Source organism: Argentina silus (genome assembly GCF_951799395.1).
Source record: "Argentina silus genome assembly, chromosome: 3".
In the NCBI taxonomy this organism is placed as follows: Eukaryota; Metazoa; Chordata; class Actinopteri; order Argentiniformes; family Argentinidae; genus Argentina; species Argentina silus.
In genome coordinates, this window is record NC_139657.1 from 27,524,121 (window position 1) to 27,539,557 (window position 15,437).

At 44.0% G+C, this 15,437-nt stretch overlaps 1 protein-coding gene across 1 annotated transcript; it reads left to right on the forward strand.

The window, feature by feature from the left end:
- Positions 1-567: 567 nt before the first annotated feature.
- On the forward strand, positions 568-3,511 carry LOC310802259 (E3 ubiquitin/ISG15 ligase TRIM25-like; the record flags this gene model as incomplete). Its single annotated transcript, XM_083666549.1, has 6 exons — positions 568-1,143; positions 1,914-1,988; positions 2,126-2,359; positions 2,459-2,618; positions 2,750-2,809; positions 2,973-3,511. The coding sequence occupies 6 exons, from the start codon at positions 568-570 to the stop codon at positions 3,509-3,511; spliced, it is 1,644 nt and encodes a 547-aa protein (XP_083522675.1).
- Positions 3,512-15,437: the final 11,926 nt, after the last annotated feature.

Sequence of the window (15,437 nt, forward strand, 5' to 3'; positions counted from 1 at the left end):
ATGTGTGTCAGAGTTCTTCCTGTTTGTATGGTTGTTTTATGCCAACAGTTCGTTGAATAGTCTACATGTGTTGATCTAAGTGGTAAATCTATCAGTAAGAGGCCCACTATGAGAGAAGTCTGTTTGACAATGGTGGTTGCTGTTCATTCAACCAGCTGATACCTTACCTGTCCAGTAGATGGCGATGTTGACTCACATTGGGGGGATGTCTATGTCTGTGAGGATGTTCGCTTGTTATGGTGCCAGAATAGACACAGACACACACCCGTGGGCTTTCACAGGCAAAGGCTATTTAGTGGTGAGTGCTAGGTTTGAATCTTGTCAGTTACATTTCCCCCTTGTGAAAACATTTAGTAAATCTGGCCCTAATGCAGCCTAAATGGCACTCTCACACACCCACCTTAGTATGGTTTGCTCCAATCACAACCTCTCTCCTCCTGGCCTCTGTCTAACACCACACCCCCAACAGGACCAGGAAGTGTTGCTGCCCACAAGCATAGACACTTCAAGAGAAATAAAACTGATCTCTGATACTCTACTGCTCAGTCTGGTTGTGTGTGCAGCAAAATGGCAGAGGGCATTGACACCATCAGTTGTCCAATCTGTCTGGATCTACTGAAGGATCCAGTGGCTATTCCCTGTGGACACAGCTACTGTATGGGCTGTATTAAGGGCTGCTGGGATCAGGATGATCAGAAGGGGGTCTACAGCTGCCCTCAGTGCAGACAGACCTTCATTCCAAGACCTCTTCTACAGAAAAACACTCTATTGACTGAATTAGTGGAGAAACTGAAGAAGACAGGACTCCAAGCTGCTCCTTCTGCTCACTGTTATGCTGGACCTGGAGATGTGGAGTGTGATTTCTGCACTGGGAGAAAGCAGAAAGCCCTCAAGTCCTGTCTGGTGTGTCTGGCCTCTTACTGTGAGACTCACCTCCAGACTCACTATGAATCTCCTGCCTTTAAAAAGCACAAGCTGGTGAAAGCCTCCACACAACTGCAGAAGATGATGTGCTCTCGTCATGATAAACTGCTGGAGCTTTTCTGCCGTACTGATCAGCAGTGTATCTGTCTGTTGTGTTCCTTGGATGAACATAAAGGCCATGATACAGTCTCAGCTTCAGCAGAAAGGACTGAGAAACGGGTAAGAACCAGAGCTCCTCGTTGGTGTTTGTTTAATTTTATTTTATTTTACCATTTTAATACAAAACACACATACATGTATTACAATAAAAAATGATTGAGAATATTACACAATTTCCATTCTGGTCCTCAAAGACAAGTGTTCTCCTCAGAGGTGACACTCTGGTACATGCAGAACTGTAGGAAGGCTGTTTGATTTGGTTTACACCTGAAAGCACAATCAGTCAGTCGAATTTCAGTCAAATTTAGTTTTCATAGCGCTATGAAATCATTGTATTTCCAGAGATCCAAAGTCCAAAGTCCATGCTACTGTCTTCCTGTATTGGACAGAGCAGTGAATACAGTATGACTCTGGTCTTGGAGAGGGCAAAGCTCATTGGTTTTACAATCTGGCCATGTAGGTTTTCACAGGTAGAATGATTAACTCATAACACCGCAATTCCTGTCTAAGTTTCTATTCTCCCTGTCTCTAGTAACAATCATGACATCTGCCTCCAAGACTTTTCATCCAGCGTCCAGCCTTTTCTTTATCAGCTGATTATTAACATGACTCATGGAACCAATAATGTTCATTCAATATAAACAATAACTTTATTGGGCAAAAGATATCAGTTTATTATCACTGCTTTCATAGGATGTTACAGAACAAAAACAAGCCATTGTATTCAGATATTGTTTATTTTGAGCACCAAAACATGAATATGAGATGGATTTGCAACACATGACCTCCACAACATGTAGTGTAGCTTAATGAAGTGTGTTTGACCACAGAGGCAGCTGGCATTGAGTCAGCAGGAGAGAGAAAAGGGGCTGAAAGAGCTCCAACAGGCTGTGGAGTCTCTCACAGTGAGTATTGACCAGAGGAGACGCACCATTTCATTGTTCTTGTCGAGTCAGACAATCTCCAATCACACCGCGCGTGTGTGTGTGTGTGTGTGTGTGTGTGTGTGTGTGTGTGTGTGTGTGTGTGTGTGTCCTAACAGTGTTCTGCACAGGCAGCAGTGGAGGACAGTGAGAGGATCTTTACTGAGCTGATCCACTCCATTAAGAGAAGGCACTCTGAGGTAAAGGAGCTGATCAGAGCTCAGCAGAAGGCAGCAGTGAGTCTGGCTGAAGGACTCATGGAACGACTGAAGCAGGAGATAGCTGAGCTGAGGAGGAGGGACGCTGAGCTGGAGAAGCTTTCACACACAGAGGATCACATCCATTTCCTCCAGGTAACTACACCGACCCTCCATCTGGAATACCTGAGGGAGCTTACTGTTAAGATATTAATTTATCCTCTGTTCTCTCTCTCTCTCTCTTTCTCTCTCCAGAGTTATCAGTCTCTCTCCAGTCCCAGTGTATCTTCAGACACCATTAGCACCATTGTTCGTCCTCTTCACTTTTTTGGAGGTGTGAGTGAGGCTGTGTCTGAGCTGAGAGAGAAACTAGAGGACATCCTTAAGGGGGAGTGGCCCAAGATCTCAAGTACAGGTGGGCTATAAACTCTCTCCAATCAACTGAAGTCCAAATGAAGGTTCTAGACATAACTTTATATAAATGTGTGCGTGTTAAATGCTGTGATCTGAATGTTCTCTCTGAGAATGTGTTTTGTGTGTCTGTAGTGAATGCAGTGGATGTTTTACTGCCACCAGAGCCCAAGACCAGAACCGAGTTCCTACAGTGTGAGTCTCTTTATCCTTTATCTATCTCTCTCTACTGATACTCTCCACAAACCCTGAGATATAACTAGGGAGCTCTAGGAGATGGAGAGATTAACCAAAGACAGGCTAGATACCTGACTCTCCTTATTTCTCTGATTTGGTCTCTGATCTGCTCTTCTCCCAGGTTCCCGTCAGCTCACACTGGACTCAAACACAGCACACACACAACTCTGTCTGTCTGAGGGGAACAGAAAGGTGACATGGGTGGGAAAAGCCCAGCCACATCCTGATCATCCAGAGAGATTCACTGACTTGTGGCAGGTGCTGGGTAGAGAGGGTCTGTCTGGACGCTGTTACTGGGAGGTTGAGAGGAGTTGGATATTGGTTGATGCAGCAGTCTCATATAAAGACATCAGCAGAGGGTCAGGTAATGACTGTAAATTTGGAAACAATGACAAGTCCTGGAGGTTACGGTGCACTACTGTTGGTTATTGGTTCAAACACAATAATGTTGAGATTAAAGTATCAGGCCCTCAGTTCTCCAGAGTAGGAGTGTACCTGGATCACAGGGCAGGTACTCTGTCCTTCTACAGTGTTTCCTCTGACACAATGACCCTCCTCCACAGAGTTCAGACCACATTCACTCAGCCCCTCTATCCTGGGTTTGGATTTGATAGTATTTTTGGTGTTGGGGCCAGTGCTGAGCTGTGTGAGCTTGAGTAGAGGTCCCCATAAGAGTGATACTTTATCATAACCTTCTGTAGAAATATCTTTCTCTGTGATTTGGTCTTTAGAGATTTAATTATTTCCCTTTTCTATGAATCTCAGAGGACTGACTGTCAGATTGGGCTCTCCCTGTAAAGTCTAGAATATGAGATTATTGATGTTGTCACCAGTCAGAGGATCATTATCTCTAGTCAAATTTGACTTTTGAAGACAATATGCAACTTGGCATTATTCTAATCTATTATACTAAATACTGTCTCCTTGAGATTGAGTCATTGTGTTATACATTTGTCATTATGTACGTATTTGATGTTCACAACCAATAGAAATGCTGTATGATAACAGGTTTCAACCAATTTGTTCCACTGATGTCCTCCATGTACTGTATTCTTATTGATTATTGCCTATTGATCTATTCCTTCTCTAATTTGAACTTCTCTCCTCATCTTCATCAACGTTTACCAATTGTTCTGTTCAGTTGTATATAACTATGTCGGTCCAGTCTTTCTGGATTTCCTAAATTATCATGTATCATTGAGGATGACAAATTAGAGTTAGCTTTTGTTTGCATGGCTATTTTATGCCAACAGGCCATTGAATAGTCTATGTGTTGATCTAAGGTTGTCTTAAATAGGCCTGGTCCGGTTCTTTTTACTATTTCCATTAACAGTATTGGATTGTCTGTAATTGTAATTGTAACCTGCATCTATATGCCGATCACACTGTTTATATGCTATTATCCCCATGATTGACCAGGGTCTTTCTGAGATACAGTCTGCATTCAGTCTGCATTCACTGTCCTGCACCTTCCCCAGTACAATGACCTGTTCTGATAATGGTACAGTACATAGTCCCACTTCATCATCAACCTATGTAAATACAATTACAGAATTAAAAGTATGTATTTCTATCATAACTGGCATTTCTATCATACCAGAATTGCTTGTTTAACAGGTGATATGCAACATTTTCTCTGGGTAAAACATCCTAACCCTAGCTCCAACCCTAACCCTAGCTCCAGCCCTAAGAGTAGATCCAGCCCTAACCCTAGCTTTAGCCCTAAGAGTAGATCCAGCCCTAACCCTAGCTCCAGCCCTAAGAGTAGATCCAGCCCTAACCCTAGCTCCAGCCCTAAGAGTAGATCCAGCCCTAACCCTAGCTCCAGCCCTAAGAGTAGATCCAGCCCTAACTCTAGCTCCAACCCTAACCCTTGCTCCAGCCCTAATCCTAGCTCCAACCTTAACCATAGCTCTAGCATTAAGTCCAGCTCCAACCCTAACCCTAGCTCCAGCCCTAACCCTAGCTCCAAACCTAACCCTAGCTCCAGCTGAAGGATAGAGAAAGGACTGTAGTCAAGAATAAATACATACATTTATTCCCCAGTACAACTTCAGACGGTTATGGACATGATACAGCAGACTCTACACACAAGTGGTCACATGACCAACTAACACAAGTTAACATTATGTTATATCTGACTCCAAAAGATATTTTATGGTTAATAAAGTCACTCGATCATATTGGATCCTAGATTCCATTAAGAGTACCCAATATGCTATTACCATGTTTTAAGTTACAATGAATCGCGAGGAGTTTAAGCTTGATCCAGTACCTGATGTCGATGACTCAACTCTACATGTTGTTAATTATGCATGTGAACATTAATGGTGAACTCTTTGTGATAACCTGGTCACGATTATATTGTGCTGTTTTAACAGAACCTTTATGAAGCGCACAACATGACATTAATGCAGATAGGAAGAATGAGAATAGAGTAGAAACTAATTATATAATTATAATTATATAAACCAATTTAACAGTTTCAGAGAAACATATAAAATAAACAAACTGTAGTAAATCAATGGACGTTTAATGATACATTGAATGCTATGTGTGTCAAGGAAAACACAGGAGACCGGTGCCCATAGAACTACTCAGAGAAAATCAAATAATGAATGGTCTGTATCTGTCTTAAATATTCTCCAAACAATAGAACATAGGTGGGAGGGGCCTGTTGGCCTATACTATATACATTACAATAGCAAAGGAATTGATGACAGTCGAGGTGTGATATCTTCAGGACATCCACCAGGCATGCTCATTCAACTATAAATAGGTGTTAGGGGCTGAGAGAGGGGGGCATTGATCACCATTCACAATGGAAGATCGGACAATCATTGTCTTTGTATCAGCCACATTGTAATACATTTAAATTACATGGCTGGTGCCACCAAATCTGTCTACAGCTTTGCCTACTTGTTCGCCTGAAACACAGAGAGACTAAATGTTGAACAAAAGAGACAGAATGGCGTTGTAGCAGACATCCCTCCACTGGGTACCAGTATTCTAATCCAACCCTCATGGCACCCCATAGCAAGGTGCAACTGACTGGCTTTCGAAAAACAAGCAGAACCATAGCATTCAATTACAAATCATCAGTTAGAGGTTTAGCAAGAATAAAACAATCCACAAGCACATTCAAACTATTACTGTAATTCAGGTATGATGAGAAAATAATATGCAATCATTGTTTACTTCTGTATAAATGGATCAAAACAGGAGTTTAACGAGTTTCAAAAAGGCCTCTTAGCACTGCCTAAGACCAACTGTTTAAAACAAGAGACTTGAAACTCAAATCAAAGAAAACCGAGCAAGCTTATAGCGTCAGCAACTGCCGTTGTGCCCTTGAGCAAGGAACTTAAACCCTAACTGCTCCAGGGGCCATGTGGCTGACCCTGTGCTCTGAGCTCTGATCACCCTGTTTGGGTAGTTCAGTGGAGTGGGTAGAGAGTTGGTTGGTTGAGTGGTTGAGAGTGGTAGAGTTGGTTGATTTAGTAGTTTAAAAGGTTTAATTTTCAGGGTTGATGAAGCTTTTTTGGGTAGTTGAAAGAAAGTGAGAGAGGTTGGTTAGGTTGCTTGATTGGACGGATGAATAGATAGATGAGAGAGGGGCGGTATAGAAAGATCAACACAATTAAGAGGTTAATCAGTATGGGTTATGCTGAGTGAAGCAGTAGTCACTGGTGAAAGGATGATACTAGGTAGTTGAAAGGTTCAATAGATATAAGGTTTGAAAGATAGAAGGTTAGATAGATAGAAAAAGTGGTAGTGGTTCAAAAATGTATAGGATTTCAGGCAAATTCAAGCACAGCTCAAAAAGTATAAACAGTATGAAAACGTGTGTTTTTTTCAAGAAAGTCAGGTTACACAAGTCTGGGCATTTAAAACTTAATTTGAAGTTTATAGGTTAAGCAGTGTAGGCATGAATAGGAATTCATGCAAATTTAAGTAAAGCTGAAAAAGTTGAAATAGTATCAAAAATCTGAATGGAAGTTCTTTGAGTGGACACAGTTAAGATGCGTTTCTATGCTCAAAACGTATAAATGGTATGAAAAAGAGAGAAAGTTCTAGGATAGATAGATCGATAGATAGACAGAGATGGATAAACAGATGAGAGAAGATAAGTACAGATACAGTGCCCTGCGTAAGTAATCGGAGAGTGAAGCATTTTCTCTTCTTTTGGCACTACACTCCAAAAGTTTGGATTTGGAATCAAACAATTACTGTGAGGTTAAAGTAGAGATTCTCTAGTTTTATTTGATGGTATTTGTGTACACATTGATTTCACCATTCAGAAACTACAACACTTTTTAATGCATACTCCACCTATTTCAGGGTACCCAAAAGTAATGGGACAATTTGGCTTGACAGGTGTTTCTGTTAAGTCGGGTGTATTCCATTAAATAATTTGTGTAACAGTGGAGGAAGGAGGCAGGACTCAAAGTTGTATCAAAATGACTTTGCTTAGATTCACAGGGTAGCACAGGTACATACAAAAACGTAAGTTCAAGACTGAACACAAGGTAATGAATGAGCCAGGCTTATATGTGGGGAGAAAATAAGACACAAGAGTAACCAATTACTCCAAAAACAAGGTGAACAAGGAAAATAACTAAAAATAATCAATAGTGGCCTCTGGTGGCCAGTAGTCGAAGCAGCAGGAGTGAGATCCCGCACAGTCAGATGTTTGTAGTTTTGATATCAACTCTAAAGACACCATTAACAGGCGATTCATCTTTCCACAGCAAATGAGAATACCTTCAAACTGAAAAGAGGTAGATGGGTGCAGCAAGTTATTGTAGTTATGGGTATTATAAAACATAATTGTGAGAGGACTTTGACTGTTTAAGCCACATGATAATTGTCTGCCACACCTGCTCTGTTGTATCCTTTGTGATCTTAAACAGTTATTTCTGAATCAAAGTAATTTTTTCAAACAATAGTCATTAGTAATTTCGAATGGCTGCAATCGGATTGGCTCCTGCTCAACTTCACCATTTTCGTACTATTTTGCTACTTATTATTATCCTTTGTATACAGCACATAGCTGCTCCTATTTTCTATGACTGCCAAGCTCTTCTGTACATAAGATCCATTGTACTTACCACAACTTTGACCTACCGCACACAGATCCCGTCACTATGTCTCTCGCTGACATACAGGGCCTTTGTTTACCTGGCGGATGCCAGCAAAAGAAACGCCGCAGGGGACGGAGGGCTGGGGTCATGGTCAGAGTGAGAAGCCGCAACCACTGTCCTCCTCTCCCGACTATTCTCCTCACCAATGTCCAGTCACTGGACAATACGCTGGATGAACTCAGAGGGAGTGTTACGACCCTTCTGTGTAGAGTAAAATAAGGGCCTAACACGATACAGCGAACATGCTGAATGTAGGTGCTTTGCAACACAAATGAACCAGGACTAAAATGCAACAATATTTATTGTCCAAACAAATGATTCCCACAAGGGGACTGTGAACGGTGCCAAAGCCAAAACTTATTAAAAGAAAGGCAGGCAGGTGGTCGGGCAAGCAGACGGGTAGTCAGACAGGCAGTGGGTCGAGCAGGCGGGAAGGTCCAGTAACAGGTAAGGGGCTAGGTCCGTGGAAGGGTCGACGAGGGGAAATCAAGGAGGACGAGGTATATGGATGGGGCACAGGAGAACAGGGTAGGTTACGAGGAGGAAGACAAGACACAAGGAATTCGCAGGAGTTTCACAGGAGGGCTGAAGCGTCTGTAGGTCACAAGTAAGTACCATGAGACAGTATGTTCTGGCACTGGAGTGATGTCCGGGCAGGGTTCTTGTTGGGTGCTGATTGGGGATGGGTTGCAGATGTGCTGATAGATGATAGGGCGCAGGTGCGTTGCCGACTGGGAGCAGGGCGCTCCAGCGATGATCGCCGTGGCCTTGAGGTGGTGCCAGAGGGTTGGTTTGGGGGAGGGACCGTAACAAATTCACTTTCAACAATGGACACCAAACAAAACACGAAAGACAACGACTCCCGAAAAGAGGACAGGAGGGGCTTTAAATAGACAGACGGACGGTTGATTGGTCCGGAACAGATGCGCAAACGATGACCGATGGGTTTGACAGGCCAATCGTGGACGGACACCTGTATGGTTGAATGAGAGTGAGAGGAGGAGACATAGACGGGAACACAAAACACAGTATGACAGGAGAACCCACACGCATACAGGACAAGGGACATAATGGGGAGGATTAGTTTCCAATGAGACAGGGACTGTAACACGCTTATCTTCGAGTCGTGGCTATCCCCATCGATACCAGACGCAGCCATTAAACAAGCTGGCTATTCATTACACTGACATGATCCGACTCTGGGAAGCGTAGGGGCGGAGAAGTATGCTTCATGATTAACTGGTGTACTGATGTAGAGCCACACTGCAATCCCACTGCACTCCCGACTTGGAATATCTGATGCTTGAACGCATCTACCTCCCTCAGGAATTCTCATTGGTTATTATTACTGCTGTATACATCCCTCCCCAAGCGAACACTACAACTGCACTCAAAGAACTGTACGCAACAGTGAACAGGTAGGAATCGGCTCACCCCGAGGCCGCCTTCATCATTACGGGAGACTTTAACCAAGCCAGCTGGAAGAAAGTCATACCAAGGTACATTCAACACATTTCCTGCCCCACACAAGGGTCAATACATTATACTCCATGGCTATAATTCTAACCCTAAATCTGATCATGCCTCCATTCTGCTGTTACCTGCCTACAAACAGAGACTGAAGCAAATGTCACCTGTGACGCGGACGATCCAGCGCAGGAGTAGCCAATCAGACAACAACAAAATCAGTGATTACGCAGACACTGTTACCGGTGGGTTAATGGTGAAATCCGTGCTCTGTTAATAGCACAGACCAACTCATTCAACTCCGGCGATTTTGAAGAATACAAGAAATGGAGAGGTGATCTGCGCAGGGCCATCAAGACCGCAAAAAGGAATTACAGAGGCAAGGTCAAAACACTATACCAGAGCGCTGATGTGTGAGGTATGTGGCGCGGACTACAGACTATTACAGACTATAGACAGGACTTCTATGCACGGTTCGACAGCAGCAACACTGTGCCCCCCATCAAGGCTCTCGCTGCTCGGAAGGACAACGTGCTAGCAATCAACATGGTCGAGGTGAGGAAGGCTTTTAAGCGGGTCAACACCTGCAAAGCTAGCGGTCCAGATGGCATCCCTGGCCGTGTCCTCAGAATATGTGCCGACCAGCTGTTCAGAAGTAGTGAACCCAAGTGCAGCCCACAAAGTCAGGACACAGGTATAAAATAATATAGATATTTAATAAGAAACAAAACAGGGAAAGGGTAACGAGGTGACTGGGTAGGCAGGTGGGTAGGGCAGGCAGAGCAGGAGGGCTCGGCAGGCAGGGGAGGCAGGCGAGTAGATCAGGCAGCGGTCGGTACATGGGAAGGCAGTCCAGAGATTTTCCGATAGAGGGTATTCAGGCGGAGGTCGAAACACAAAAAGGCAGTCCTTAAGAAAAGCAGATAATCTGGCAGGGGTTAGGCAAAACACAGTTCAGAAAAACACACAGAGTCAAAAACCAGGAAAGATAACAGGCGTGGAATTGCTGGGATGTATAGGGGTAGCACTATAACGAACTGGCGGGGAATGAATGAAAAACCGGAGTAAAAATCACAGAAGGGTGATGAAGAGACAAACCGCAGGTGTGTAGATGATGACGTTACTATTGGCAGCCACACCCACACCAAACACCCAGGCTGGGAAGAGGGAGAGAGACTGACACTGGCTAGGTGGAAGTGGAGGGCGTGACAGTTGTCAGCTGTCTTCACGGACATATTCTATCCCTGTCCCAGTCTGTAATACCCACCTGTTTCAAAGTGACCACTATCATCCCAGTCCCCAAGAAGAACAAGTTAACCTGCCTCAGCGACTACAGCCCTGTTGCACTCACCTTAATCATCATGAAGTGCTTTTAGAAGCTGCTTAAGTCTCACATCAACTCATCATTACCTGCCACTCTGGACCCTCTTCAGTTTGCGTACTGCCCCAATAGATCCACAGACAACGCCATTGCCTACACCTGCACACTGCCCTATCCCACCTGGACAAGAGAGACACCATTGTCCCCTCCAAGTTCGTCACCAAGCTCAGGAACCTGGGTCTCAACAACTCCCTGTAACTGGATCCTGGACTTCCTGATGGGCAGACCCCAGATGGTGAAGGTAGGCAGCATCACCTCATCCACTCTGACTCTCAACACAGGGGCTCCCCAGGGCTGTGTGCTCAGCCCCCTACTGTACTCCTTGTTCACCCAAGACTGCATGGCCACGCACAGCTCCAAATCCATCATAAAGTTTGGCTTGATCACCAAAAAGGACGAGTCAACCTACAGGGATGAGGTAAGAGTCCTGGTGGACTGGTGCCAGGACAACTACCTCTCCCTGAACATCAGCAAAACCAAGAAGCTTGGACTTCAGGAGGAAGAAGGGGGGGGGACCATGCCCTCATCCCCATTGTGGGGCTGCAGTGGAGAGTTTCAAGAGCTTCAAGTTGCTTGGTGTCCAACATGATCACACCACACCCACACTGTGATCAAGACGGTGCGCCAGCGCCTGTTTTTTCTCAAGCGGCTGAGGAAATTCGGTATGGACCCCTAGATCCTTACAAACCTTCACACCTTCACCACAGAGAGTATCCTGACCGGCTGTATCACCGCCAGGCTCTTCAAAGTGTGGTGAAAATGGCCCAGTACATCACGGGTCGCAAGCTACCAGCCATTCAGGACCTCTACTCTTAGAGGTGCAAGAGGAAGGCTGGGAAGATCATCAGGGACCCCAGCCACACCCTATTCTCTCTGTTGCCTTCTGGCAAAAGTTACCGGAGCATCCAGACTTGGACCAACAGGCTCCGGAACAGTTTCTACCCCCAGGCCATAAGACTGCTCAACTAACCATGCCCCCCCCCCTCCCCCAACCTCACTACCTCAACCCCCCTCTCCCCCTGAACTCAAGGTCTATAATAATCCCCCCCCTTTGATCAGAATTGTTGTTGCTGCTGTTGTTGAGTGTGGAGATCAATAGCATAATATAACTACACTTTAAATATTCACTTATCGATAGGACATAATAATTACCTACAGTATGAATAAGTATGTTTTAGTCATTTGGATTAATTAAATGAAGCACCAGTACCAGGTATTATTTGCTCCCAGATAAGTACCAGATGTGTTGTATTCTTTAGTTGAACATTGTCTGATAAGGTTCTAATCAGACAATGTTCTACCAGCAGAAACAGGACAGTAAGCCTCCAGACGCTGGAGGAGATAGCTGCTTACTGTCGTTTTCACTGTCGTTTCTAGCTGCCTATGAAGGCCTATGAAGCTACCTTTCGTGTTTGGTACACGTTCATCTTTATTATTTAGTTATTTGAGCCTACGAAGTTCGTGTTAGCATAATCGCTAATCGTTGCTAGCTACCTGGATTACTTAAACTATCTAGTCAGGCTTGTCCAGAACATGCCTCCTCACACAGTGGACTATACAGGTATGAAATGCAGGTGCTGTCATCAACTATTACAGAAGTTAGCCCTACTTGAAACCAGGATTTTCGCACTGGAGAATAAAAGAGATGCTATGGATGACACGGTACCCTGGATGCCCACCGGTGTTGTCTATTAGACTGAGCCCTACACATCCACAGCCAGCACAGCAACAACGAGATAAACATGGTGAAGTAACACTGGCTTTAGATGACTCTAACTTTTCCAAGACTTGGTACTTCATCAGCTAAACAACTTGAGCGAGCCACGCAAATCAACAAGATTCTCTAATCATTCTAGAAGGAGAATATCATCAACAGTGTCAAAAACGGTGCTTAAATCAAGAAGTACAAGGACAGAAACAGAGCTATGGTCTGAAGCCCAGTCATTAACTACTGACTAAAGCTGTCTCAGTGCTGTTGGGACCTAAAACCTTACAGGTCTCATATAGGCTGGCCAGAGGGAGTGGACTCTACACTACAGCACCAGTTTCAACACATTGACTGGAGTATGTTCACCACTCAGGCCACCCTGGACTCCCACACGGACATTGATTCATATGCTTCTTCCATTCTGGGTTACATCAATACATGTTTCAATGTCAGTGTCACCACCTACAAACAGATAATAACTTTCCCCAACCAGAAGCCTTGGATGAGCAGTGAGGTTCGCTTACTGCTGAAGGCACGCAATGCAGCTTTTAGATCTGGCAATGCAGATGCATACAGCTCATCCAGGGCTAACCTGAAGAGGGGCATCAGGAAGGCCAAACACAACCACAAACTGCAGATTGAGGAGCACTTTCAGAACAACTCTGATCCCTGATGCATGTGGCAGGGCATCCAGACCATCACAGACTACATGCCCAAAAACACAGCATCCCACACCAGCACTGCCTCCCTCCCTGACTAGCTCAACCACTTCTACGCTTGCTTAGACTGGGACAGCCATCAAATCTGAGCCCCACCCTGACGACCAGCCCCTCACACTCTCCACCACTGTTGTGTGCTGTACACTGAGCAAGGTGAATGAACACAAGGCTGCTGGTCCTGATGGCATCAAGTTCCTGGCTGTCCACATCTCCGAGGACCTCTCTTGGACCCTCAATTCCTCCACCCTGGTCAAAAAGGGTTAGGGTTAGGGTTAGGAACAGGTTCTTCCCTGCAGCTGTTACTCTGCTGAACTCAGAATCCCGGTGGTAGCCCAGCCCCCCTACCCCTCCCAGCCCCCCCGCTCCACCCCCCAGCAAGAGGAACATTGACTACCAGTATCAGGGTACCCTCCCCCCATACCTCTACTGGCTGCACACTCAGGTCTTCAATTTAGCTATTGCACTACTGCTTGTTTGCACATAGCATATTTATTGTATGGGTCTCTAATTATACATCCTACATATGTAACATACCTCAAAACCTATGTCTGTCTACAATGTCATGTCTTTTGCACTATCTGGTTAGATGCCAAACTACATTTCATTGTCTCAGTACTTGTACTCTATGCAATGACAATAAAGTTTAATCTAATCTAATCTAATCTAATGCTATTCTGTTTCAAAATTTAAAAATGTAGTGTGCTGCTGGGCTACTGCTTTCTCAAGTATTTTCTCAAGTATATTTAAGAGTTTCTAGATCTTGGTTTGGATTGAGAACTAAGCACACAGCCAGAAGAGAGAGAACGACTAACAATATCTAGCAGAGGAACCCCTAAGACCGGTACAAGTTCTTTAACTTGTCCACATCCTCCCTAATAATAATAATATAACCCCCCGAAATGGACTTGCAGTGACGGGGACATTAGCTGTCGTGTTTCTGCATGCACACATGATTCGAATAGGCAGCCACCAGAGACAGAAAGACCCCTGGCAGTAACAGCATGTTTATTTGCACACCAAGTGTCTCCATTTTAGAAAGCATTTTTTCCCCGGACCAAAACAGTGTTCAAATGTCAGGTTTTGTTGATTTGTAAAGGAACATGCTTCTCAGTTGTGTAAATAGGGTGATTGCCTCCAGCCTAACTGATGGTAATTCTATCATTGATTTTGTGAATGTTCAAGTTATGTTATACCAGTACTGTGAAGATTATCATTAACAATCATATTCTGTCCTGATGAATCATTTTCAGATTTACTATAATTTTTGATAGGTGTAAACAGTATGGTGACAGCTGTTACAACAGTGCTTTGATCTATCCAGTCTTTTCAGATCTGCAAAATATTGAAGGTGCTAGGGGAAGGGTTTGTAATTGAGTGGTCTGTGATGGAGCCCATCTCTCTACAGTTTTGGGGCATTTTTCCCCAAGCAATGGTGAAGTTGTACTTTGGAAGCTTATTGAATGTGTGAATGTAAATATCTCAATATCTCATAGCAATGCTTGCATAATTTCTAAACCCCTTTTCTTTATTTTTTCCCTGCCCCAACCCCCCCCCCTCAATGGAGGACATGAAAATAAAATAACAACCACAATTCTACTTAATGTACAGATATTTACTTCACATGATACATATAATACCCACACACGTACACACATATATACAGCAGACATTTACATACAAATTCCCATCAATGCCCAAATGTATTGGGTTCACAAGTGACATGGCCAATCAACTATACGTATATTCCATATCTAATTCCAACTTCAGATGTCCACAGGACTCCTTGCAATACATCCCTCTATTCTACTGTAGTATTTAAGAAAGGCCTTGAACCTCTCCATTTGGATAAATTATGTCGCAATTTCCCGAAAAATAGATATTTTACCTCCGAATAGAATCATATTTCCCAAATGAGCGGGCCTTCAACAAGTCACTCATTATTAATTGAGTCCATCTGAGTGCAAGGATAATAGTTAATGTGATTTCAGAATGAATATCTTGTTTTTAGAGGGTCTCTGATTTGCATAGGAATCAATTACACACTGTGTGGATCAGGTTGCATTACAAATTGAGCAAATGGAGAGGAACAAAACTGCTCCGGAATGCTACCCTGAGGCCTGGGGAGACTTACACAAGTTTTTGGTTCTAGCTAGAACCCTTTACAGAGGGA